General features: G+C 41.5%; 2 protein-coding genes across 3 annotated transcripts; one reads left to right on the top strand and one right to left on the bottom strand.

Moving 5' to 3' along the window:
* The first annotated feature begins 15 nt into the window (after positions 1-15).
* On the top strand, positions 16-20,430 carry TOM1L1 (target of myb1 like 1 membrane trafficking protein). Of its 2 annotated transcripts, XM_010721587.3 has the most exons (14): positions 16-121; positions 1,974-2,052; positions 6,964-7,113; positions 7,541-7,660; positions 9,419-9,523; positions 10,188-10,304; positions 13,404-13,537; positions 15,220-15,280; positions 16,617-16,737; positions 17,327-17,423; positions 17,928-17,988; positions 18,258-18,345; positions 18,615-18,687; positions 19,997-20,430. In XM_010721587.3, the coding sequence occupies exons 1-14, from the start codon at positions 84-86 to the stop codon at positions 20,061-20,063; spliced, it is 1,311 nt and encodes a 436-aa protein (XP_010719889.1). In that variant the 5' UTR covers positions 16-83; the 3' UTR covers positions 20,064-20,430. The 2 variants fall into 2 exon arrangements, with proteins under 2 accessions (XP_010719889.1, XP_019477324.1); XM_019621779.2 differs by lacking the exons at positions 16-121; positions 1,974-2,052 and adding an exon at positions 6,654-6,746.
* A 1,495-nt stretch (positions 20,431-21,925) lies between these two features.
* On the bottom strand, positions 21,926-24,458 carry LOC104913817 (cytochrome c oxidase assembly protein COX11, mitochondrial). Its single transcript, XM_010721586.3, has 3 exons — positions 24,360-24,458; positions 23,864-23,989; positions 21,926-23,545 (listed from the first exon to the last, which is right to left on the bottom strand). Exons 1-3 carry the CDS (start codon positions 24,456-24,458, stop codon positions 23,363-23,365), a joined length of 408 nt encoding a protein of 135 aa, XP_010719888.1. The 3' UTR covers positions 21,926-23,362.
* Positions 24,459-24,460: the final 2 nt, after the last annotated feature.

The following is a 24,460-nucleotide window of genomic DNA, read 5'->3' as shown; positions in this document are numbered from 1 at the left end:
GTGCCGCCGGTGACCGCTGTGCCCCTGGCCTTACAGACCGGGCGACGTTCGGATCGCTGCAGACGGAGGAGTGGGGGCAATTCATGCACATCTGCGACGTGATCAACGCCACGGAAGAGGGGTGAGAAGTGTGTGTGTGTGTGTGTGTACACACGTGTGTACCGGCAGCCAAAGGTCAGCCCGGCTCCTCGGGAGTTGTTCTGCCCGTCTGCCGGGGCTGCGGCTCAGAGCTGTTGGCGAGAGGTGGCAGCGCGGGTTCCGTGCTCCTTTCATACAGTCCGTGCTGCTCGTGGGCAGAACGGCTCCGTGCCCTGCAGAGCCCCGGCTAGGAGAAGTCCTCTGGCCGCTCAGGTGTTACAGCACAGCTTCTGATGGAACCCGCGGCCGCCCGGCCCCAGCAGCAGCGTTTAGCGGTGTGGGCAGGGCGAGCTGAGCTCCGTGTGGGACCCGCTGGCACACACGTTGCTGGCACACACGTGTCCAGCACTCGCAGGCAGTGGCACGTTGTAGCGCTGCTGGAGAGCTTTATTCAGGAGAAAAAGGTATCAGTATCTTCTTTTATAGCAAGTTTTCCCTCCTTCCATTTTTCCCAGATGCCATCTCTCACCTGTGACTGAGAGCTCGGGGGCTCAGCAGTAACTCCTTCCTGGTCCCTGCTATGAGCTACAGCACGTTCGGACCATCTGTGGTGGTTTTATATGAAGTTTCTATGCAACAGAGCTTTTTTTTAATGAACTACTTCCTCTTGTGTACAGCTTATGCTTACAGAGCAGCTCCTTAAAGCTTCCTCCTAGGCAACTGCTGCTAGTCCCAGTCTGTAACAGGATATTAGGAACAGAGGAACTGCTGTATCTAATTAGGCAAATTGTTATTTTAATGTAATACCCAACTCCTGAGCAGGGCATTTCCAGATGCTTCAGACAGAAGCAGCAGTGGGGTAGCAGCGTCGCTCTCTGCAGGGGAAGGTTTTCCTCTCCCCTCCCATCCATCACTGACTCTGTGTTCTGCTGGTCTAACTGGGGGTGGCCATAGGATCGAAGCAAAAATACGGAAGTTGCTGCTTTTTTTGCTTTTTTTTTTTTCCCATAAGGTACAAACTGGGGGGGGGAAAAAAGTGGCAATGGTAAATACCCATTTAAGTTAATCGACTTGGTAATGTTTTCAGCAAAGATTTCTTTAATTGACACGTTCAGTTTATGCATATGGTTCCATCTTAGATTCCACAGAGATCCTAAAGAGACTTGAGGACATCTTGTTTTTGTCGATGATGAGCACTGAGCTGGCCCTAATAGCTGTAATTTCTGGGTACACTATACATAGCCCATATTAATCAGTCAGAATTGTTTTCCACCTGTGATAAACTTTGATACCGTCTTCCACCCTTTTCCTCCTACATAGATAGTTAACAGATATGGGGTGTATATATAGAAATGAGAAAGACTGTAGTGGAAGTGCCACTCTCTTGGGTGGAATGGGTTGTCTGTCTGTACATGATAATTACTCAGATTAGTTAAAAGCATCCAGCAATTAAAAGATTGGGGGTTAGCCAGGACACCCCTACTTCTTGCAGCACTCCCAGGAGAGTATCTTTTGATCACATCATATTTAAAAATAGGTGCAAGTCAAGTCTTGGTACATTTGGCATTTCCTATTCCCTTTCATAGCAACGGATGTTGTCCACATTAGATGAGTAAATCCACTGTGCGACAGTCAAATAATACAGTTTGGAAGGAGGCCCTGCAAAGAATAACTTCATTTCTCTGCACAAATCTCAGGAGTAATGCTCCTGATTGGCTGCTTTGTTTATCTCGCTCATTGCTGAAGAAATTTTACCAAGACTGACTCTGTTTGTAAGTGGATGTAAATACAGGGATGGCCCCAATCTCAGGCCGGTATTTTGGGATTTGGGATGTAGTTATGAACTGGAAAAACAGTTTCTCTGGTAACCTTTTCTATTTGATGTCTTGTCACAGGCCTAAGGATGCAGTCAAAGCGTTAAAGAAAAAGCTTTCAAAAAACTGTAACCATAAGGAGATCAGGCTCACCCTGTCTGTAAGTACAGCTCTAGTTATGTTAATTGGACACTAAGACAGAAAACATTTCAAATGCTAAGGTGACGTGCAAATTGGCACTGATATGACTCTCCGGGGCGTTTTCTGTCTTTGTTGCTTGTGTGAATAGCTCTACCACTGTAGATCTGATGGTCCACTGGTGTTCGTTCCTCCTAAATGCATTGCTGCTTTGTATTTTCTTGAAGCCTGCGGCTGATAAAAGCAGTTTGGTTCTTCTTTACTCCAGCAACTGTTGCTCTGTGAGCACCCCACCTGTCTGAGGACATGGCATAAAAGCTATGTCTGGCCCTTCTCTTACTCACCTCGTGGTGACCTTGGTTAGACTGAGTGCTTGAGGTTGCGTTCTAAAATGTGTGTTAGCTGTTTTGTAAATAAACAAGATCTGAATGAAGGGTTAACAGTGGTGAATTAAGTGATGCAGAAAGGCAGAGGATAAGCCTTGCAGGATTCAGATGTTGTGACTAAAGGTTGGGGTGACAGGGAGTGTCCTCACTGGAGATTACCTGGCCTTCAGAATGTGACACTGCTTTTGAGCTCTCCCAGATTTTGGGGAGGAGTTACGATTTCAGTCGGTTTAAGATTTACAGGAGCATGCTGATGCTCTCCGTTCTCCACTGTGCTGGAAAGACGAGCAGTAGTAAGAAGTTCCTGATGCTGTCGTAAATCCAAAGGTCCCCACCTGAGTTTCTCTTGGCTGACAGCAGTGCAGCTGCAGGAAGAAGCAGTTTGTGTTATAAGCTGCTGCAGAGCTGCATTTGACAATTTACTTTTTTAAGGGTGTAGAGAGGTTTGTCTGCATTGCACTCTGAGAACTGTTAATCACAGGTTTGCTATTTGTTGTGCAAAATCATTATCTATATCAGTATATATGAGAGGTGATTAAGGAAGATAGGTGATTGATAGTGTTGAATTGTAGGTCAGTTAGCAGTTGCCTAAGTGTCACTTGACAAGTTTGAGAGGCAGATAAATGTACTGAACATACCATTGTATACCTTCAGCTCATTCCACTTCCGCACTGCTTTCTCAGTTTCCTCCTCCACTGTCTCATGAGTCACCTTTTTGTGTGTTCCATGTGTTTGCATAACAGAAACACTTGGTTTCCACTGTAACTGCAATCCCTTATATCAGATTCTTGCTTTCTTCTGCAGTCCTTGTGCACTCCAGCCCTCTGATGCAGTCAGCTGGAGTTTGCAGGGCCCGGTACTTACATTTAGGAGTCCTTATCAGGATGTTTACCCTGCACATGTACCCAAGGAGCTCTTATTTCAGCTGTGTCCAAGGAAGAGCTTTATCATGTTTACTTGGAAGCTTATTCTGTTTGCTTGCAGGTGGAATGCATACCAGGTTTCAGTGGTACTTCAGGTTCATCACTTTCTCACAGCCTCTTTGCAGTTTCAGTCTCCTTCTCCATTCACATTTAGTCTCTTCCTACCTTTGTTCCTATCTAAGACTTTCTGTCCTTACTTCTTCCTCTGTTCCAGGCTCCCTTTCTCCCCTTTTCTGCCCTCACTGCTATCAGTTCAGTGTCTGAAACCTTCCCTTTGATGACTTCACTGCTGACCATGGATGACTTTTAACTCCTTTGATCCCAAGCTGCTCCTATGGGCCATTCCATTTTATGTTCTTGATTGCAGTAATGACGTTGTTCCTGTTTTACGTTTTGAAATACTTGGATTGGATCAATAAGTCATTGCAAATGGAAAGCAAGTAATTTTCACTTCCTAATAAACAAACCAGCAGAGGCCCCACCCTCAACCATTACCTTTTAAAAATTCCTTGATTTCTCCCAGATTTCTACAAAAACAAGAGCTCTTTTTTTTGACAAGCTATACCTTATTGCCTGCCTTTCTTGCAGTAGATGCTGTCTTCCTGCTTTTGGGACTCTACATCTAATTCTCTCCAGCCTGTGTTTCTCTTAGCTCTATCTGGATGTGGTTCTGGGCAGCCTGGTCTGGTGGTTGATGACCCTGCCCATGGCAGGAGAGTTGAAACTAGGTGATCTTTGAGATCCTGTTCAAGCCAGGCTATTCTGTGATTCTAAGAAGGCAGCAAAGTCTTGAAACCACTTTTCCTTTGGAATGTACTTTGATCCACATTTGTTTATTCAACCTTGAAATTCTGGAATTGTCTTCTAAATAAAACAACTTCTTAAGCAGATCCTTCCCAGGGAATGCACACAGACTGAAACGTGCAAGTCTGTGTCTGAAGTGACACCACTGCATGGTGGTGCAGCCCCAGTACTGTCATGGAGACGTGTTAAATCTCAGTAGTGTTGTCTTCCTCCTCTACCTTAAACATGTGTTTATTTGCTTGCAGGAGGAAGGGTGAGTGCCAGCTGTGTAATGTGTTGGCTGTGGCCTAGCTGCTTGTACTCTGATCTAGGGAAGTTACCTGGTGCTTGTCAAGTCACATGGATCCAGGTGTGTGCATGCCAGTCCTTGAAGCTGCTTTGTGCTCTCCTTGATAAAGCCAAGAGATCAGGCTTGGCAGTGCTGATTGCACAATCACAGGACGAGGATTAGAACTTTCAGGCAGGAATCCAGTAGAGTCTGCGTGTGTTATCTGGCTCCTTATTAATAAGCTTTGGTTGTGTAAAATGTGTTTACGTAGTGAATGCTGAGACACCTGTTCAGTGTCTCTATAGATGTCCCTTGTTGTTTATTTTGGGTTTTTTTTTTTAAGTGTTTACTGCAGTGCCCCAGTTCTGAATCTTGTGAGGCCTTAGGAATTGAACAGCATATAGGGAAGTAATTTATTAAATGTGTCCTTCCGTGCACCTGTGTTAACACACGCACCTGCACTTAGGAATGAAAGATCTTGGTAAAGTCTGTATATGGCTGCTACACTGTGAGTAGTGAATGGCAGCTGAGAAGCAGCCTGTACCAGTTTCTTTTAGCGTCTTGGCCTTCAGTAACCATTTGGTAGGACATCAGTATGAGTTTAGTAGATTATAAGCCTGGGCAAGGATTGATGACTTGTTCTTTCTCAGTTAGAAATATTAGAATGCAGACTGTTTGTCTGTGTTTTCTTGCATTCACATTAAGTTTGAGGGTACCTGTTGCAAGCTTAATGCATTCACTCTGGCTTTATGGACCTCATATGTGGCTGCCTGAGATGAGCAGTTAGTCCTACAGAATTCTGAGCAAGGTCACTGTTGATAAGGAATATAGTTGACATTCTAAGTAAAGGTAATATTAGTACAAAAGTGCCTTGTTCATGAATTGTCTGGTTAAAAATAAAGTCAAATTCTGGGGTTTTTTTGCACCAGCTTGGTTTCATGAGAAGAAGGTGGGCTGAACTGGCCTAATTGAATGGAGGGTCTTGTCCATTGGCTTTAGTACTTTCAGAGGGTAAACACTCAGTCCTGTATACAAAAAATTAATGATAGAGAATAGCATACCAAATTTCCATGTTCTGGGTTGGGAATGTTTTACACCAGCCATCTTTGAAGTACTGTACAGGCAGATGAGTTGGCTTATTAGCATGCGTTTCATGTGCTCATGAAAAATAATGATTCGAGCCAAGATTTTTGGTAATTATCTTTGTTTTGTGCGCAGCAGTTTGCCAGTGTCTCTTTGTTCTTCTCTCTTTGTTTCAGCAGTGCATTTTCTTCTGGTCTTAGGCCACTTCTCCCTTAAGTTCCTGATAGTGCTGGGAGAAAAATCCCCAGGTCCTGGGGCTGGAAAACTAGTTTCTAAAATGACTCCGACGTAGCCAAATGCGGTCTGCCCTGGGTAGGAGAGTGTACTTACCTACTTTGATCATGGTTACAGTAGCAGCCTTAAATTTGTTGTATCCTTTTGTGACTGGGTTCTGCCTGTTGCATGATTTTGGGTGAGTTTTATGACTCTAAAACCATAGAATTCTGCAAACTTTTGTGAATTCTGCCCTTTGCTTTCACCTTTCCGTCCTCACTCTTACATCAAGAGAGAAAAGTAAAGACGAAATTGAAGAGTGAAAAGTGCAAGTGAGTGTTCTTTCTTTGTGTGGAGCATCATCGTACCTTGGTTGATCTCCAGTTTTGTGCCAGGCAAGATGAGTTCTGATTGTGATCAGCCCCAGCTCCCTAACAAAACCTGTGCTGGCCTGATTCCAGGTGGTTAGGATGTACTGATAGCCTTTGATATCTCTTCTGCAAAAAGGCAATTGCAGCCAGCCATCTCCAGGTACATGAAGGAGAGGTGTAATGTCATGATGACATATGCTGTGTTTGATAGGGCAGATGTGCTGCTTGCAGAGATCCCATTCTGAGCGTTCCAGGCAGTTGTGGAAAGTAGACAGCTGTAGTGGAGATGAATCTGACAACTGGAACAATTCACCTGCTCTGTTTCAAATCAGTGTGACCTTTAAAACACGTGGAGAAATTGTACTCTGTGTTGTTGCATTTGTTCTTTTCTATTTTTTCATTAGTTTCTCACATTAGAGGACAGATTAGAAGAGAGGCACTTAGTAAGCTTGTTTTCTTCTTGTGCAGAGCTCTTCAGAATCTGTCAGACCAGGGGACCTGTTTGCTAGGCATTAAATTAATTGTTTTAGTGAATCTGTGCAAGTCATTTTTTTTTTTTTCAGGCTACGGACAGATTTCACACCGTTAAGGTGTGACATGTTCAGTAACTGCTGTGACAAGGAAACAAGCTTGGCTGTGCTTCGCTGTCAAAAATAGTTTAATTCCGGGTAACCCATTTCATTTAGTACGTGCATAGCAATAGAAGTGCACACACTGAACTTTTGTTTCCCTACAGTAACCTCCTCAGACAACACCGTGAGACTGCTGGCAATAATCTGTTCAGATCCACTAGTACTCTTTCCTTGCAACACTTTGGAATAAATTAAAGCAGCAGAGGCTTACTTTTCTTTACATCTGTGTAACAGAAGCTTCTTGTGGTTGCAGCTGCTAGACATGTGTATGCAGAACTGTGGTCCAAGGTTCCAGTCTTTAGCTGTGAAGAAGGACTTCTGCAAGGACAAGCTGGTGAAACTGCTGAATCCCAGATACAACCTGCCCATCGAATTGCAGGAGAAAATCCTGACCTTCATCATGGTGAGCCCAGAGTAAACACTGGCTGTTTGTCTCTCTGCTTTATGTGTGTCTCATTTCTCTCCTGCAGTGTACTCATGGAAACCTTTTACGTGGGCTTTATTCTTCTGCTTCATGCAGGAGTAGCACAGAGTGGAAGACAAGAAGAGAAAACTAGAAAGAGTCCTGGAAAAGTGTCAGCCTCTGCCTTTTATATTGCCCTCCCAGTCTGTGTATTTGCTCCCCTCTGTGGTTATAAGCAGAGTAAGAGGGAACTTGAGAGTTTCTCAGTGTTCCTCGTGTTTTAAACTGGCGCTAGCTGGAGCAGATAGAGGCAGAAAATGTGCTGTTCACATGGAGAAAATGCCTTTAGGATTGTATGTTTTCGAAGAGTTTGTCTGCCCCGACTGACTGTCTATTTCTGTGACTGTTACTGTTATTTCAAAACCAGGTATGGGCCCGAGGGTTCCAAGGAATGGTGGATGTGACCGAAGTAAAAGAGGTTTATCTGGAACTGCTGAAGAAAGGAGTGGAGTTTCCATCTTCTGATACCAGCAAAGGAAGGCCTAAGGTGGGGATATGCAGGGATGCCTCATTAATCCACTGTAAATCAGAAGCAGGATGTGTTAATTGTATGAGCTCTGTAGACACAGAAGGTGTGTATGTTTTTGTTTTGTTTTCTAAATGCTCCAGGGCAGAGTATGACCAATCTACTTAAGCATGTGAGCAGAAATCAGTTTCAATTATAGCAGCGAAGATAACAACAAAGAAACCTGTCCTACATAATAGTGTCTTTTATTTCAAACCACAGAATAGTGGATATATTCTCAAAAAGGAAGTTTCTGTCTCTTGAGACTTCCAGAGCATTTAAAAAATTTGGGCAACCTGTTTGCCTCAAAATGAATGAGGGCTGAACGCTTGAAGCTTGTCAGCTTTTGAAAGCTTTAACTAAAATGAGTAAGATTTGCCAGGAAACATACCATTCAGAATTCGAGCATTCAAAGAATTATAGAATGGTGTGGGTTGGAAAGGGACCTTAAGCATCAATTCCATCCCCTTGCCGTGGGTAGGGACACCTCCCACCAGATCAGGTTGCTCAAGATCTCATCCAGACTGAGTTTGAACACTTCCAGGGAGGAGACATTCACTGCCTTTCTAGGCAGGCTGGTTCCTGCCTCGCCACACTCACAGTAAATAATTTCTTTGGATTATTTAGAAAGCTGCAGTAACATCTCCCTGGAACATTGTCTGTTTTTAATTTTACTCTGAGAGAGGTACAAATCTGCAAGAGAGGTCTGTTGCCTGTATTTCTCGATAGCTGTTTGTGTAATTTATATTCAGTAATGTTTGACCCTGTAGCTAATTTCTACCTTTTTGTTTAAGCATATATATGCTAAATATCATTGTGTAGCATCTGGGATACATTAAATATAAATATGGCTTGAGCATGGGACATTGGCTGAAAATACAATACATGCTATCCATGCTTTGCAGCAGTTATTTCCAGAATTTATTTTCTGTTAGAAAAGTTTTCACAAGGCTTGGGATATGTGAAAGCCGTTCACCTTTGGGTGCAACCTTACAATTACAGAGTTAGATGACTGTAATCAGTGTAGACAGGAAGGATATCGTTATACTGAGTTTGATTTAACGACTGAATAGCAAAGAGTGCAAAAACTCGAGTATTTAAGGCTGTTTGAACAAGCTGTATTGTGAACAGTTGAAAGAAAGTGCTTTTGCTGGACAACAATTTTTTCCTTACCAGTTGCAGTAAGAGACAATTCTGTCTGCCACATATTTCAGTCCATTAAATTCTGTTGCAAACCTGTCAATCTTAGCTGCAGCGGACCTGGATACAATCTATAGCTCAGTCTCTGTGAGATTAAGGATGTGATGTATGCAGTCTTGTGCAGGGTTGTCTTCTGCTGCAGTCAGTTCAGTTGTAACAGAAGTGAAACCCCCCAGACTTGTCCCTCTTTCCATGTGTGAATGCATTCTAAACCAGCCATAGCTGTAGGACTGTGGTAGCACTTCAGGTTGGACTCACTGTCAGGCGGCTTCAGAGGTCAAGGACAGACAGCTTGTTCTCAGCCATTCCTGTTTTGTCTGTAGTGGAATTTACTAAGCAAACTCATTGAAAAACATTCTCAAATTCCAACCTGCTACAAACTAGCTATTACTCTTATTCTTACAAATAGAGCTTGCTCAACGTTGGTTATTTGAAAGCTAATGTCTGGTTCTCTGGTCTGACAGATGATGGTAGCACTCTCATCTGGAAGTCAGTTTCAATTCTTTTGTTAAACGCAAGCTCTGCTTTTTTATCTTTTAGCAATCCCCATCTTCTGCAAAGTCATCACCATCTTCTGCTAATCCCCCAAAACGTTCTTTGATGCCTCTTCCCACTGGCCCAACGTTGCTGTTGACACCTGAACAGGTACAGTACCACAGGTTTGGAGGGGAGGGACATTGCACCTGAAACATGCTAGTAATGTGCAATTTCAGCATTGCAGGTCATAGATGGAACCGTCATCTCAAGTAGCATAGTTCTTTATTCATGGTTTTAGATTTGTTCACATAAAGATGTTTTGTATGGTGATTTCCCAAAGCAAAGCAGGCAGAAATCACTTGGGTAAAAGCCAGGCTGTACCCAGCCAGGGAGTGGAATCGTTCACTTGAACTAAGAATTTCTGCTGATCTCTTATGAGGATGTTATGGATGTTGATAAAAGATACTTCAGAGATAAGTGAGGAAGCCAAACTTACTTTTGGATAAGACTCGTGTGAAGAAATTGTACTTAAAAGCAGAAACGAAGGGACAGTTTGCTTCTGATCCCACTTGGCCAGTAGTTAGCTAATAAGTCTTCTCAGTATTTAGAGAGGCACTACACGTATGGGAAACCAACAGTGTTTTGGGGCTTAGGTCTTAGTGTGATTGGGTGTATAAAAACTGAGCTAATTTCCATAGAATGTTATTGGAGTAAAATAATGCTAATTAGACCCATATTATGCCTAATGGAGAAGAAAGTACGTATTAGAGGTAAGAATTACTTTGCTCTCTCTGTTCACCTGCACAACATTCTGTCCTATTGAACTGAACAGATTGGGAAACTGTACAGTGAGCTGGATATGGCGAAAATGAATGTGAGAGTCATGTCATCAATATTAAAAGAAAATGTTCCTGGCTCTGAAAATCCGGATGATATGAATCTTTTACAGGTACGGGGTAATACATTGATGGGGTTATTCATTTGAACAAAGCTGATTTTAGGATCTGTTGTATCCTTTCTTGTAACATCTGAATTTAGATTGCAAAATCAAACCAACACCAAGTTTCTACCTCTGATTTTGCTCAGTTTCTCTAGTCTCCTTTACCTTCCCCGACATCTAGGTAGTCATGAAAGGACAATGCAGCTTGCAGTGTAAATTTAAGCTGTAGGGACTTCCAAGGGCAAAGGAATTTCATAATGGAGCATTCTCTGTTAAGCATGTTCTGTCAAACAGCCCTGAGAAACATTCCAGGTGAGCGCAGTTGCCTGCTGGGAAAACAGGAGATGACACAATATCTCATATCCTCCTGCAGTTTTCAGAGCTCTCTTTATTATTGCCGATACCTTGAAGGCAAACTGAAGGACCGTGAAGAAAATGAAGCATTGGGTTTGTGTACATGACCTCAAAGCCTGGGAGCTTGCTGTGCAATAGATGAAGCCACGTGCTCTTGAAGTGTAGCCTGAAGTAGTGTCTTGCAGTAGTCAAGCTTAGATTTGATATGAAGATGCATGCGATCTACTTGCTCATACTTTTTCTGTTTTAGAAATTTAAAATGTAGCATTGCTTGAGCATTTCAACAGAGTGATTTATGTTAAATGGACATCTTGATGTTTCGTGTTTTCTAGTAGAAATAAAGAAGTTTGTCGTATCCTTCTTTTTCTAAAGAAAATTCTGTGACAAGGAAACATTTTTGGTAATGTGTCAACATGAACGCACCGAAGAACTGATATAATTTTTGCAAGACTTTGGTGTGGAGAATTCTTCCTTTGCAGGGAACTTTTACACTGTTCTGTCGCATCCTTTTATGCTTGGTTCTCAGCTGAAGGCTGAGATTTAGGAAGATGGTACCAGTTGACCACTGTGCCTCACCTTTAATGACAGGCAGCGCTGCTGGTGGGTGGGAAGCAGGTAGGAGACAGAATCAATCTCTGGGTTTCTGCTCCCCAGGAAATTCCTGGCACCTCCACTGCTGTCCCTGGCAGAGATCTGTAGAGCCGCAGGTCCAAGGAGGGAGGGCCAGTGAACCAGGGATATTTCAGCTGTGAAACAGGAAAGGTGCTTTTCATTTCCTGGCTCCTACAGAGCAGCCCTTCTGCATGCAGGCGCACATACTAGGCTGTCCACAGTAAACCAGTGGATTCTTATTGACACTCCCAGTAATAAAATTGTTGGCAAAAGTTTGAGGACAGGGTGTGGAGTTCCCATTTGTGGGGGAGTGACTAAAAACTCATTCCTTCTATGTTAATTTCATTGTTGTTCCTTTCCTCCGTGCGCTGAGTGGTACAGAACATTAGGCATGGCCAGCCTAATTCTTTAACCATGTTTAACATGCATGTTTGCTTGTGGCTTTGCCTGGATTTCTTGTGTCAGGCTTTTGTTGTTGGAGAACAAAGTCCTTTGTTACAAGAGCTCTTTGTTTAGGCTTTGAGTGAGTGGGAGAGATGAGTATCAGCCCTTCTGATTATCCAGTGTCTCTGAGTAAAAACCTTTAAGGGGGTAAACTTCATCAGTGCAGCGTATTTTTGGTTCTGCAGATTGGTAAATGACTGCTTCCAGCCTTTCCCCACCCTGTTCTAGACTAGACTAAGGATAGCAAATCTCTTGAAATATTGTGCTTACCAGTAACAGTTTTTGAAGAATACCAAAAGCCCATTATAAGCTGAAGGAGCCGCAAACGTCTGTTCACTGCCCAGTACAAATATGTCTGATGGATGTGCAGGAATTAAGGCCCAGATTGCCAGGTGGTGAGCATTGGCACAAGTTCATTGGGATCACTGATGACTTTATATGAGCTGGAGTGCATTGCTGTAGATTCCAGTTTTCAAAACGCTGAACTTCATGGTGAGTCAGAATAAAACTTAGAAATTCATCCTCAAAATGAGCATCACGATTTACTGCTTCGTGATTTATTCAGTTTTACAAAGAAAATTGTCTGCCTGTAAAATGGATTCATAAGAAAAACATATTTTTGAGGTGTGGACAAGGTTATAAGATGTGGAGCTGAAGAGGTTTAAAATCTAATTGTATTCATTGAGCTGCATACATTTTTGTGCTCTATCCTGGGCTGTGAAGATACAGTAGTGAGCAATAAAGTAATGTGTATGCAGATTTGGCAGAGGGGTGGAACATTTCTTTTTACATAATAAATTAAAGAATTACACAAAGCTTATGTTTCTTGAGAAAAACGAGAACGCTCTGAAAATAATACCAGAGCCCTTTCTGAATAGCAGTGTGCAAACAGTATTTTGCCCTCCCTTTTTTCTTTTTTCCTTTTTCTTTTTTTTCCCCTTAAGCACAGCCAGCCAGCATTTGCAAAAATACACTGTGGGAAAAAGAATCTTGGCTGAGATGAAGCTTCTGATGCTAAAGAATATGTTTCTTTGAACAGGCAAAATCTGCAGGGGAGAGAAATGTAAATAAACTAACCACCATTTCAGCTGGCAATAATGCAACATTCTGCTGAGAAAGATCTCATAAATATCACACCGGATGATAATGCTAGGTTTGTGCCAATGCATGAGAAAGTGCATCCAGACTTCCCCACTGAGAGGAGGACTTAGAGCTACACGGTGATGTCACAGAGCACTTTATCCTTTAGACTACCATTGTCTTTCCTTCTAGCAGATGTTGAACCTGGATCACATTCATTACATTCATGTGAAGTATCCTACTGAGTTTAATCAGCTTCAATCAGGCTCAAATCAAATTTACTCTGCATCACCCAGAGGGGTCTTCATTATTTTGCAATTTGTAATTTAGACTTTAGAGACAGCTATATCCTCAGAAACTAAGGTAGGTCATGGGTAGGGGCTGGTAGGGGTAGGAGTGCTGGTTTGATGATAGGAGTTGTCAGCCTGGCCTTGCAGAGATCAAAGACATGAAAATCACACCATTTGCAATGCTTGGTATGTGTGTGGTTTGTATAAATGAAGGGACGTGACCTGCGAGTCTCCTGTGCTCAACTGTCTTATCATTCTTCTCCAAAACTGAAATTAGGAGAACACGGTTGTGACTTCACATTTTTTTTCCTTCCCCTTCTTTGGGTAGAAGCTGTACAAGACGTGTCGGATGATGCAGGAACGGATCATGGAGCTGTTGGTAGCAGTGGAGAATGAAGATGTGATAATAGAGTTAATACAAGTAAATGAAGATCTGAATAATGTTCTCCTGGGACATGAAAGGTAAGTGTTTGATGTCCTGACTGGATAAGCACACCTGGTGGGTACAGTCAGTCTGTGGGACTAGTGCTGAATCTTCCCAAGGAGACAGATTTTTCTATACATCCAGAAAGAGGTGTGATAACAACAGGAGCAGATAATCTGTTTGCCTTCCCCTGGGCATATCAGAAGCAGTCAATAATGGCAGTTACAAAACCATCAGAATGTGGTAAAACAAGTTAACAGCATAGGCAGGAAGTGAGATGGAGGCACACAAAAATCATTTTGGAATTTCCTTTCTCGTCAAGCACAGTGGATTTGCCATCAGTCTGCTACAAATCTTTTGGCTCTGGTGATGGTCACTACATTTATGGATATACACTTCCAGGAAGGAATATTCACTGTCCTTTCTGAACAACTTTGACAGCTTTAAGTGCAGAAATTGGCCATGGAATAGCGTTCTGCTTTATTGCGTGCTGAAGAGAGTCACTTGCTTTTCTCAACTGAATCGAAACAAGCTGTTCTACCTGCCTTACAGCAGGAAATGTTTCTTCACACATGGAAGTGCTGCAGTGCTCGTGTTGACATCTCGTGTGTTTGCCTGTTATGGCGGCAGCAGCTTGATGGGGTGCTGGCAAAAATGAAATGAAACATAAACTCAGAATTCCACTATTTTCTTCCAAAATACCATAGCAAATATACTTGTGGAGAATATTCTTGTTTAATGGGAGCGAGCCTTCCGTGTTCAGTAGTTTATACCCTCCTAAATCCACTTTAGTCAGAGGTGGGCTTATATGTTTATTAAGGCTGATGAGTTCTGGCAATGCCACGAACCTCGTGAGTTGTGAATAGCAGCTTGTGGGCATATTTAAAAAATTCCTTGTGGAGGACTCACCAGGTGATTGAAGGAGCAATTAATAGGCCGTTGTGAAATGGGCAGAAGGCTGTGCCTCTTAGCACTGTGATGTTATGGCTTACTGTAACAAGTCTTCCTGAGCGCAGGTGCCTTTGCACATGGGAGCTGATTAACTATTAAGATTTATTTGATTAATGCTTGTTGCAGAAGGTTTGTTCTTTGGAACTCCCTCTGAACAATGAGATGTGTAAAAGACAAACTTATTTTAACCAGCTGCATCTGTTGCATACGCTGTGCATTGTTTGAAGACAAGTCATGCTGCATTCTCTGTTTCTGATTATTCATGTAGAGTCTAAATTAAATGGGGAGCACTCACTCACCGTTGTGAGGCAGGCTGGCCTCGTGTACGTAATGACGACTCCCTCTAGTGGCCCTGGCAGCTCTTCTGGTCTCAATGTATTTCGGACAAATGCTTGTTCTGCTGTTGGAAAGGTTTTGTCCTCCTGCTCCTCCTTGCATTTATGTCATCCTTATGGGCCTCATCAGCATGGTGGGCCTGCAAACCAAGTGCAGTGTGTGCCAGGCTCATATCCGTGCCAGTTCAGACCTTTCCTTCTGTTACAGATTGGCCTTAAGGTGCTGAGTTCATCCAACTCCTCCTGTCCCACTGTAGCACCATTTTGGCTATCACTACATAAACATATTTTGCAGGGATTTCTTTTCAAAGCTTATTTTTTTTTCCTCCATTAAAAGCCTGAAATAAAGAAGGCTGCTTTGCTTATAACTGCCAGATTGTTATGCAGCACAACAGCAATGTCAGAACGAACGTTGAGCTTTGCCATTCCAACAGGTTCTCTCGAAACAGAGTTCGATTTTTGGAGAACCAGAGAATACAGCGTGAACGTGAAGAGGTGAGTAGTGATGGATGAATTGTGAGCTGCAGGACTGCAAACATCCCATTTTCTCTTCATTGTGAAAACTGCCTTTTTATTGTATGCTTTGTAATGTTTTGTAATAATGTATTGCAATGGTTTTTTTCTCAAATTGAGAGGTGCAGCCTGCTGTCTCAGCAGATGATGCTGCTCTTACCAGTTTTCAGAAGTTGCACTTGCAGAATTTCATGCAGATTTAACTTAAGCAAAAAACAATGTCAGATGGAAGCTTGATCAAGGAAAATGAGATTTACTTGAATTTTATTATCTTTATAGCTAAGCACAATTATTTGCCATACATGAAATGAGAAACTGTAATGTTGCTTTTATTCTCTGTAAACATTTACAGACTAAAATGTTGTTACACAATCAGAACTCACTATTACTGAGGTGTTTTTTTTTCTTCTGCAGTCAAAGCCTTTTCTGAGTCTGAATTATGGATTGTAGCAAATCTGGCTGTCCATTATTGATTGATAATTATGGTTGTTAATTATATTGCCCAAAGTAGTTTTGCACATTTCAGCTTCTCGTAAGCCATAATTGCACAGTCATCCAGGGCTCAATAGGAAAGTGACTGCTTTGTGAAAGCTGAAATACAGCTGATTGTTATTAAAGAAAGGTAGAAGACAATGTTGTTTCCTTTGGAAAATCTGCTGGTGCTGCAGTCTGGTTATGTAGGCAGATGATTTCGCTCGATAGAGGCACTGAAGGATTAAAGGATGGTTTGAATGGTGCACGATGTGCATTTGTATTTTATCCAGGAATTTCCATGTTTAAAATGGATTTTTTTTCTCTCAATCTGGTGTGGCCAAAACCATATATGATTCAGTATGTGATTTTGATTAAAAACTTTGGCTACATTTTTAATTCTCACGCTTTCACAGAGAAACAAGGCAAACCTTTCTCCTGTGCTCTGGGAAACGCTGTGATTTTGAACTTTTCCTGCCAAAATCAAAACTGAAAGAACACCCATTCCCTAAGTACTTATCAAATCAAAATAGCCCCAGTAAGAAATGTGTGAGTGGTGAAGATCAGTGTCTGAGCAAACTCACAGTTACGCTTTGGAACTGAGTCGCTTTGCTGCAGTGTGTGTTATCTGGAAATCTTCTCTGGTCCATTAGCTAGCACTTCCACGCTCCCACCCACTCCATTAAATCTGATATCACTGACACTTACAGGAGCATTTGGTTAGTGACTTAGTGACAAATCTGATTTCAAACACTTATGTTCTGTAAAAATGACAGCTTATTTAAAACTACGTGTTCCTTTTTTCCTACTCTGTTCTTAATAGCTTTCTTTCTTTTTGAATGTTAAGCTGTACAGGAAACAGCCATCTGCTCCCTCCAGTGATCTCCTTGACTTCTCTACAGATTCTCCATCTCCTGTGGCTGCAGTGCTGGGGACTGACCCTGCAGCATCTCAGTTTCCAAGTCCTAGTAAGTGGTGAATGCATGTTTCCCTGGCAGTCTGATTTCCTAAAACAAACCAACATGAGCTTAGTGGATGGGTCAAGTAGTTCCTTGAAAGAAAGGTAATCCCATAAGCTGAAAAAACGTCATAATTTGGGTGTGCATGTTAAAAAAATACATAAATACAAGATGGCATAAGGCTCCTTCTAATTTTTTTAGAGGGAGAGCAATGATCTCAGTCTTGCATTTCAATGTAAACAAAAGAACATTCTTTATGAAACAGTGTGATAGCTGCTTGTTCTGTAGGTTGGAAGAAAGAAATTGAAATATTCTTTTATTCTTGATTTCCTGTGTTTTTTCAAGGAGGCATTTGATGTCAACAGCAGTTCACTTTGAGAAGGGCACTTTACCTTCTCGGACTTCAGACTTCTGTCATAGTGCAAGGAGTGACTAAATCTCCTAACTTCAGTTATAATTTTGTCTTTATCACAATAAACACAGTTGGTTCTGTATTCTTTATATGCCTTCCAAGCAAAACTTCATTGGTTATAGTACAAGTAAGGAACATTTGCTTAATAATGCTTAAATGATCATTAAATATCACTTTGAATTTCAGATTCCATATCTGCACACCCTGAAGATACAAAAAGGCTCCATCCATCCATTTACCCTCAGCTAGATTTAGCAGCTGCTGCAAAAGTTCAGCAGTTCCCGTGAGTAATCTGTCAAGAAATGATAGCAGATAATCAGAACTATGAGTCTGCTGTAACTGACAAGGATTTTTTTATGGAAAGCTCTGGAAAAAAAAAATAAGTAATTTAATACTTCTACAGATTAGTCCAGTAGAAAAGTGAGAACTCGGTGTGCTAGACATTGCTTAACATGCTTAAAATATGTACCAACCCTGAAGCACCTTCTAGTCATAACCATGAACTTATCTCAAGATACTTGAGATATATATTGACTTTCTGCTTGAGTCTTGCCTGTGCTGTAGTTTAAAGGGAGAAACAGATGAATTGTACAGATCAAGAAGAACAGTTTAAAATAGAAAAAGGAATCCTTGCAGTTTTCCACCTATTATGTAAATGGAACACTTGCTCATGCTGCTCTCAGTTGTGACTTAAGGTAAAGACAGCACAGCAGATAAGAATAATGCAGTGATCAGAATATTTAGCTGTAATAGCTTCTCAGTTACTTTCAATGTATTACTCTTCTAGATTTGCAACTGAAGCACAAAACAATAGTGTAAGCACCCCAGCTGGACATACGTATAGCAACGTGAGTAGCACTCCTCTTCTGAATTATTGTTCTTCAAGTGGCAAAAAGATTTACCCTGACTGCTGTCCAGGTGGGATACAGAGACCAGTTCTGTGTCACAGTCATCAGGGAATGCTCTGTGCTTTGTGGCCAACTTAATTGTGTGGGGAAGGGAGATTAATTAGAATTATAAATGTTGGCCTACCTTTAGAATTTACCTCTTTTAGTCCGAGAGTCTGAAGTCAGCAGTTTCTCATTGATCTATGCATTGTTTTGCTTGATTCCTTCAGCTGGCAACTCTTTTAAGCCCAGTGCCTCTGAATCCAGTAAATCTGCAGGTTGGACATACTTCATCATCAAATGGATTGTCACCAGCAGGTAACATTACTGCAGACCACTTAACTTTTATGAAGATTTATTTTCTTGTTAGCACTTAAATGCTTTATATAAAGCCTGTTAAAGACTAGAGCAGCATCAAACACTGACAAAAACTCATATAGTTCATGGTTTCTCTGCCCATTTTAGTATTTAAAGCAACTAGATACTAGATAATATGCTTGTTTTAGAAAGAAATAAAAAAGTAACATTCATAAAACGTGCTATTAGTTATGTTTAAATCTGGATTTATGTCTGTATTTACCCTTCAGCTGCATCGAAGAACAAGTTGCAGTCACCTCATTACTACGAGATAATGGAATTTGATCCTTTGGCTCCTACAGAGTAAGTAGCTTTTAAAGTAATTTACAGTTCTCTTAGGTGCCAAAGGCAAAAGGGCTTCTGAGATGGCTTTCTTCTGAGTGAGGAAACAGACCATACTGTTCAGGTAGAGTTAAGTGACCAATTGGATTGGAGCTTTATTTTTTTTATTACTCCTTGCTTAACTGATTAAGGAATAGACTTCTGTAGTGTGCTCAGTAATCAGCATCTGCAAAAATGGTGAAGTAGTGCTATGTCAAAAACTATCCAATAAAATCCAATTAAGTGATAGGAAAAGGTGAATACAACACAGTTGGGCCGTAGTGGAGGAAGCCAGTGGATGTTTCAACACGGGTAGTTCTGGAGCAAAGTAATGCACATGTAGAGGGCCATGAAAATGATCAGAGGGCTGGAACACCACTCTTAGGGGGGCTGAGGGTTGGGACGGCTTAACCTGGAGAAGAGGCTTTGGGGACCCTATATTGTGGCCTTCTAGTACATAAAGGATCTCGTAAAGAGGGTGGATGAGTTTTTACCAGGGCCTCTAGTCACAGGATGAGGGATAATGGCTTTAAGCAGAAAGAGAATAGATTTGGGCTGGACATAAGGAAGAAGTTTTTTACACTGAGACACTGCAACAAGTTGCCCAACCATGGGAAGAGTTTGAAATCAGGTTGGACTGGGCTTTGAGCTGCTGATCTAGTGAAAGTTGTCACTACCCATGGCAGAGGGTTGGACCAGATTATCACTGAAGGTCCCTTCTGTGAAGTATCCTGTTGAATATCACATGATTCTGTGAAGTAATTCCTGTTGATAACAACTTTATTTTAATGTTTTGCTGAACCTCAAGAAAATTCTGAATTTAAAATATAAGCAACCGATACAAGCCGGGCCTCTCCAGAGAGCCAAGTAGGCAGAAAACTAGTATAAACTAACCACATGGCAGAACCCTCCTTTTAACAGTAAATTGAGAAAATTTGGGTCATCTGCACAAAACTTACTTTCAAGGAACCATCAAACTGTGAGGTAGAAAAATCTGAACAAATCTTTTATTTATTAAACTAGTGTAATAATTACATGTCTCATGGCATGGAGGCCATTTGCATTTCGCAGTCATGTTTACTGAATCAAAACTGACCATTTCCAGAGATATCTCAGCATACAATCACAAACATCTCAGGATGGGTTCCTTGCTAATGTGAAAAGCTGAGCATCCTGCAGCTTATATTCTATTAGATAAACAACATGAACTCCCAGGCAAGACTTATTGGTACATTTTGTCTAAATAAAACTGAACTGTGACATAGGAGTTGCCTTGTTCTTCTTCTGTCAGAGCAATTTATGAAGAAATTGATGCTGCTTTGCTGAAGCCAGAAGCTGAAAAGCACACAGAATGCTGAAGGTGGAGATCTGAATATAAAAGTTATTCTGGTGCTGCTCCTGGGCACTGCTTCGTGTAACATGTGAACAAAGAGCAATGGGAAGCGGACAAGTACTTGGATCCACACCTTGAGAATTCATCTTAAATGTTCAACTGTGTATTATTCCATGTGACTTACATGATTGCTATTTTTTTAAGTATTGTGGCCTTCAAAAAATAATTTCCGAAGTCACCTGTGGTATGAAGTAGCACGTGACATCAAAACCAAGTAAATTAAAAGCACTCTCACAACTATAGAAGAAAGCTTTTCTTCCACCTTTAATCTGTTCTTTCATACTATATAATCCTATTTCTGTTTTGGCCATGTTGATGTCTGTGAAATTCTCTCCCTATAAATATATATATATATATATTATTTTTTTTTGAAATGTAGGACTTATCTAAAATTGAGCCTCCTGATAGATATAAAAGATACACAGTTATCACTTTGTTACAGTTATATTCTGAATACAGATTTTGTTTTCTTTGTATAACCCCACAAATTAATAGGATTTTTGTCTTGGTAAGAAGCTGAGCAGGGACATCCGGTGCTGTCATCTGTGATTAACAGAGCAGAAAAAAGCTGTGTGTTGCCATGTTGTGGTTATTAGTAAGTAGTGGAAGGGGATCACTATTTTTTTCTGATGTTCCTGCTCTGCAAAGCTTCTTGTTCTGGTGAAGGAAAAATATCCATCTACAATGCAAATGAGCACTAGTTAGCCACTTATTTTAATCAAGTAATTTAAAGCTGTTTTTATCTCTTAATAGTTTAAGTGCCTTCTCTATTTTAATGCTGAATGTAAAATCTGCACTTTACAGATCTAGTTCTCTGAATTTGTAATTGATAAAAAAATTTGAGAACGTGGTTCATGTTCATAGCTGATGAGCTAAATTCATCTTTAAGTACTACATTTTAAGTGTTCACTGTTATCTGTTTAAGTGACACAAACACTTAAGCCTTAAGGAATTTTTGTAGCATAGAATTCCAAATAAAAACGAATGCTTACTGAATAGTTAAGCCCCATTACTTTTGAGTTTCTGTAGCTGACGTGCATGTTCTAAATGCAGACAGTACTGGAAGAAGCTGAGTGGATCCATGGGGTTGCAAGTATCTGTTTCTCAAGTTTGCAGCTGGGTGTAGAACCAGTAGAATCTGTTGGAAGGTGGGGGGGCTTGTAAGGTGAAAAGGTAAGCCTCTGCTGTTATTTTTCTTGTGTTATTTGCAGTGATCTGGAAAGCAGCTTGAGAAGACAGTTGAAAATAAGATCTGAGATGTATGACTTTTCCTACAGCTTAGTTATATGAAGACCCTAGCATTCCAAATCATAACAGGTTTAAATAGCCGATTTCAAGGGTAACCCATAATGAAATGATTGCTAACTGAACTTGTCAGTACTTAAGGAAGGAAAATGATTACAGATAGATAAAGACTGTGAAGGGAACTGGCTCATCACTGAGGTTACAGAGCTTGTTTCATTGTTGGGATGTGCTCAGTATCTGCAGACTTGGGCTTTCAAGCTCAGGGAAAGACAGCCTTCGTGGAACTATCATTTTCAAGAGGATATTTTCTTCTAAAACATGTGGCCAGAACAAAGGAAGGTAGAGAGGACTTCCAGCATCAGCTCATTCTTCTAAATGACAGTGGAGTAAAGACAACTAAGGTAAGATTTTACTGTTTTTCCCTAGCCTGGATTCTAAGATTTGTCTTGAACTTTATTTTTCTGAAGCACGACTGGAATTATAGATTTATTATAAAGCTTGCTGGTCTATTCATACAGATACATTTCACTTGTGTGGGATCCACATTCTGCTGGATAAAGCGTATTAGAGAGATGACAGTACTAATGATAGTTTTAAACTTTAATAAATACAGTGAAAGCATGACATAATGTCATCCAGAATCCTTTTAAACATGAGGTATTCAGTACAAAAATGCATTTTGAAGGTAGCACCTGCATATTTTCAAAGGGCACCATTCTTACCATTATTGTATGCAAACACAACCGAGACGAGGCAACTTATGATATACTCAGTACCTTTTTAGTCTTCAGAAACCAACATCAGTCTTACCTTTTGGGATATTGTCCACTGAAAGGAGTAGAAAAAACTGGCCTAGTAGATCAGATATTCAACTGAGATTAATTTGTCTGAAAATGACTACATCACTTCAACTTGCTCTGCGACTCAGCCCTTATTTGCAGGGTTATGATGAAGTGTTATTATCCCTTCTCCCCCCCAGATAATGACAAAAAGTTAGATAAATACAGGGTTACGTGTTCTGGTGGTAAGCAGTGAGTACTCAGATGTACTCTGATCAATTGGATCATGTCTGGGCAGACTTTGTCAGACTTAACCTCTGAATGTGGTAGACATCCCTTCGGTTTTTGAGTACCAATCTCTGCTGGTACTTCAGCCTGTGATTCAGAGCAGTTGCTGTGTTCTGTCTTTCCCTTCAGAACTTTTCTGATCCAAGTCTAACTTCTCTCTGTATAGAGGTGCCCAGTGTACAGCTCTCCCAGGACTGAAAGAGGAATCTGTAACAGTGCTGATATTTTAAATGAGTTTCCTACATGGAAGCTATACAGAAAATTTATAAACACAAGAATAAGATTACTTCCCTTCCAAGTCAGATGCTTCTACAACCAGTCCACAGATTTGAAATGCTTATGCTTAAATTCCTCACTCAAACAACAATTCTAGAGCAGTCTGCTCTTACCAAATGAACTACTGATTCAGTAATAATTCAAGGAGGAGCATCATCTTCAACTCATCCCATCTTTCTGTGCTATGGGAAGGCTATGAAGCAATAAAGTCAAGTTTTGAGAGTCCATGAACTGATTAGATTGCTAATGAGAAGTAAAAACCTCTCACTGAATAAAGGTAAGTTAATTATTTTTCAGAGCCAGCAATGCAATGTTAGGATTTAATAAAATAATTTGTTCCTCTAAAATTAAATATCTCAATTTACACTTAGATTTAAAAATTTGCCTCATGGAATTCATTGAGCATGTATCATCTGATACAAGGATGGCTTTGAGACAACTTTCTACTCCACAAAGAGATCCCTTCTGTCTTCTGATGAAATACTACTCCTAAGAGGTAACATTCCAACTGTACAAGCTTAAATAAGAAACACATGCTTCCACAACACCAGCATGTGCCCACAGTAGTTTAATAATTCTATCATGTCTCGCAGTGCTCCTTCAGCTTTTCTTTTTGTAGAAAAATGGTTTCATAAGTAGCAGTCAGGGAGCTGAAGGCAGGGGTAGAGATTGCCCATTACTGATAGCCAGGGAGCGGTAAGTGCTGTCCTTCCTTTGCTTCAAAAAAGGTGTAAGAGAGGGTGATCGAATCGACTTTAGCCATTTTGGGGTCCTCTGCAAACTCTGGGTCGATGTAGAAGAAGACAGGCATATCCACTTCCTCTTGAGGATTCAGCCACTGTTCTTCAAAACAAAAACACTGCATGGGAAAGGAAAAAAAAATGAGACAAAACTGTGAACTTTCTCTGCAAAAGTTTGGGAACACTTCATCTTTTAACTCTCATTCCCTGTACATCCCTGTAGCCTGGGGAAGGATCAACTGTGCAAGCAAGAGGACAACAGTTGTGCCAAATGCCAGGGAACTGGGAACCTCTTAAAACCGCTTTTTATGAGGAGGGTGAGGCTAAAAATGAGGAATTGAGGGATTTTCTTAACATGTTGGCATATTTAGAATGATACCCAGGATTGAAATTAGAATTGAATTAACAAATAACGATTCATATCTGTGCTCACTTACTTGTATTTTATTGAAGTACTGTCCCGCTTCAAAGGGCACTACGTTGTAGGTAGAGATCCCAATTATCGGTTTGTCTGTAGGATTTTTTGCTTTATAGAACGCCAGCACCGTCTCCCCAGGTACCACCTGCAGGAGAACCACAGGGCACACTGCAGCCCTCCCCTCCGTGCCCTTCAGGGGTTAGCTGTCACTTTCTCTGTGCCTTTGCCAATGTTTTGCTTTTGGACAGCCCCCCCCACCGTGAATTAAGAGCAGCTGTGACGGTGTACGCGTGCACCCTGCATCTCACCCAGTTTTCCCGAGCAGGGCGGTTGCACACGGAGCTGTGAGTGCGGGGCTCTACGAGGGCACAGCGCGGCAATCCCTATCAGCGCCCAGACCGAGCGGTGAGCTGAGCCAGCCAAACCCCGAGGCTGCAGCAGCTGCGCGTCCTGCAGGCAGGGCTGGGAGCCCGAGCCGGGACGGCCCCGGGCAGGGTAAACCCGGCGCAACTCACATAGATCTCGCTCTGCTGGGGCCGGAAGTTCCACTGCAGCCCGGCATGCACGTCCGCGTTGAACGTCACCTTCAGCGGGCGCTGCCGCACGGGCCGCATAT

The sequence above is a fragment of the Meleagris gallopavo genome, chromosome 20, assembly GCF_000146605.3.
Source record: "Meleagris gallopavo isolate NT-WF06-2002-E0010 breed Aviagen turkey brand Nicholas breeding stock chromosome 20, Turkey_5.1, whole genome shotgun sequence".
Lineage (NCBI taxonomy): Eukaryota > Metazoa > Chordata > Aves > Galliformes > Phasianidae > Meleagris > Meleagris gallopavo.
The sequence above is the reverse complement of the archived record's forward strand: the minus strand, read 5'-3'. Positions and strand labels throughout refer to the sequence as shown.

Bases quoted from the DNA above. Each gene is read 5' to 3' on its own strand.
- TOM1L1 (XM_010721587.3), top strand. From the start codon at position 84: ATGCACATCTGCGACGTGATCAACGCCACGGAAGAGGG. The intron at 7,114-7,540 runs GTGAGCCCAGAG...TTTCAAAACCAG, and splicing joins AAATCCTGACCTTCATCATG to GTATGGGCCCGAGGGTTCCA. The intron at 9,524-10,187 runs GTACAGTACCAC...TGAACTGAACAG, and splicing joins TGCTGTTGACACCTGAACAG to ATTGGGAAACTGTACAGTGA.
- LOC104913817 (XM_010721586.3), bottom strand. From the start codon at position 24,458: ATGCGGCCCGTGCGGCAGCGCCCGCTGAAGGTGACGTTCAACGCGGAC. The intron at 23,990-24,359 runs GTGAGTTGCGCC...GTTCTCCTGCAG, and splicing joins CCCAGCAGAGCGAGATCTAT to GTGGTACCTGGGGAGACGGT. The intron at 23,546-23,863 runs GTAAGTGAGCAC...TTTCCCATGCAG, and splicing joins AGTACTTCAATAAAATACAA to TGTTTTTGTTTTGAAGAACA.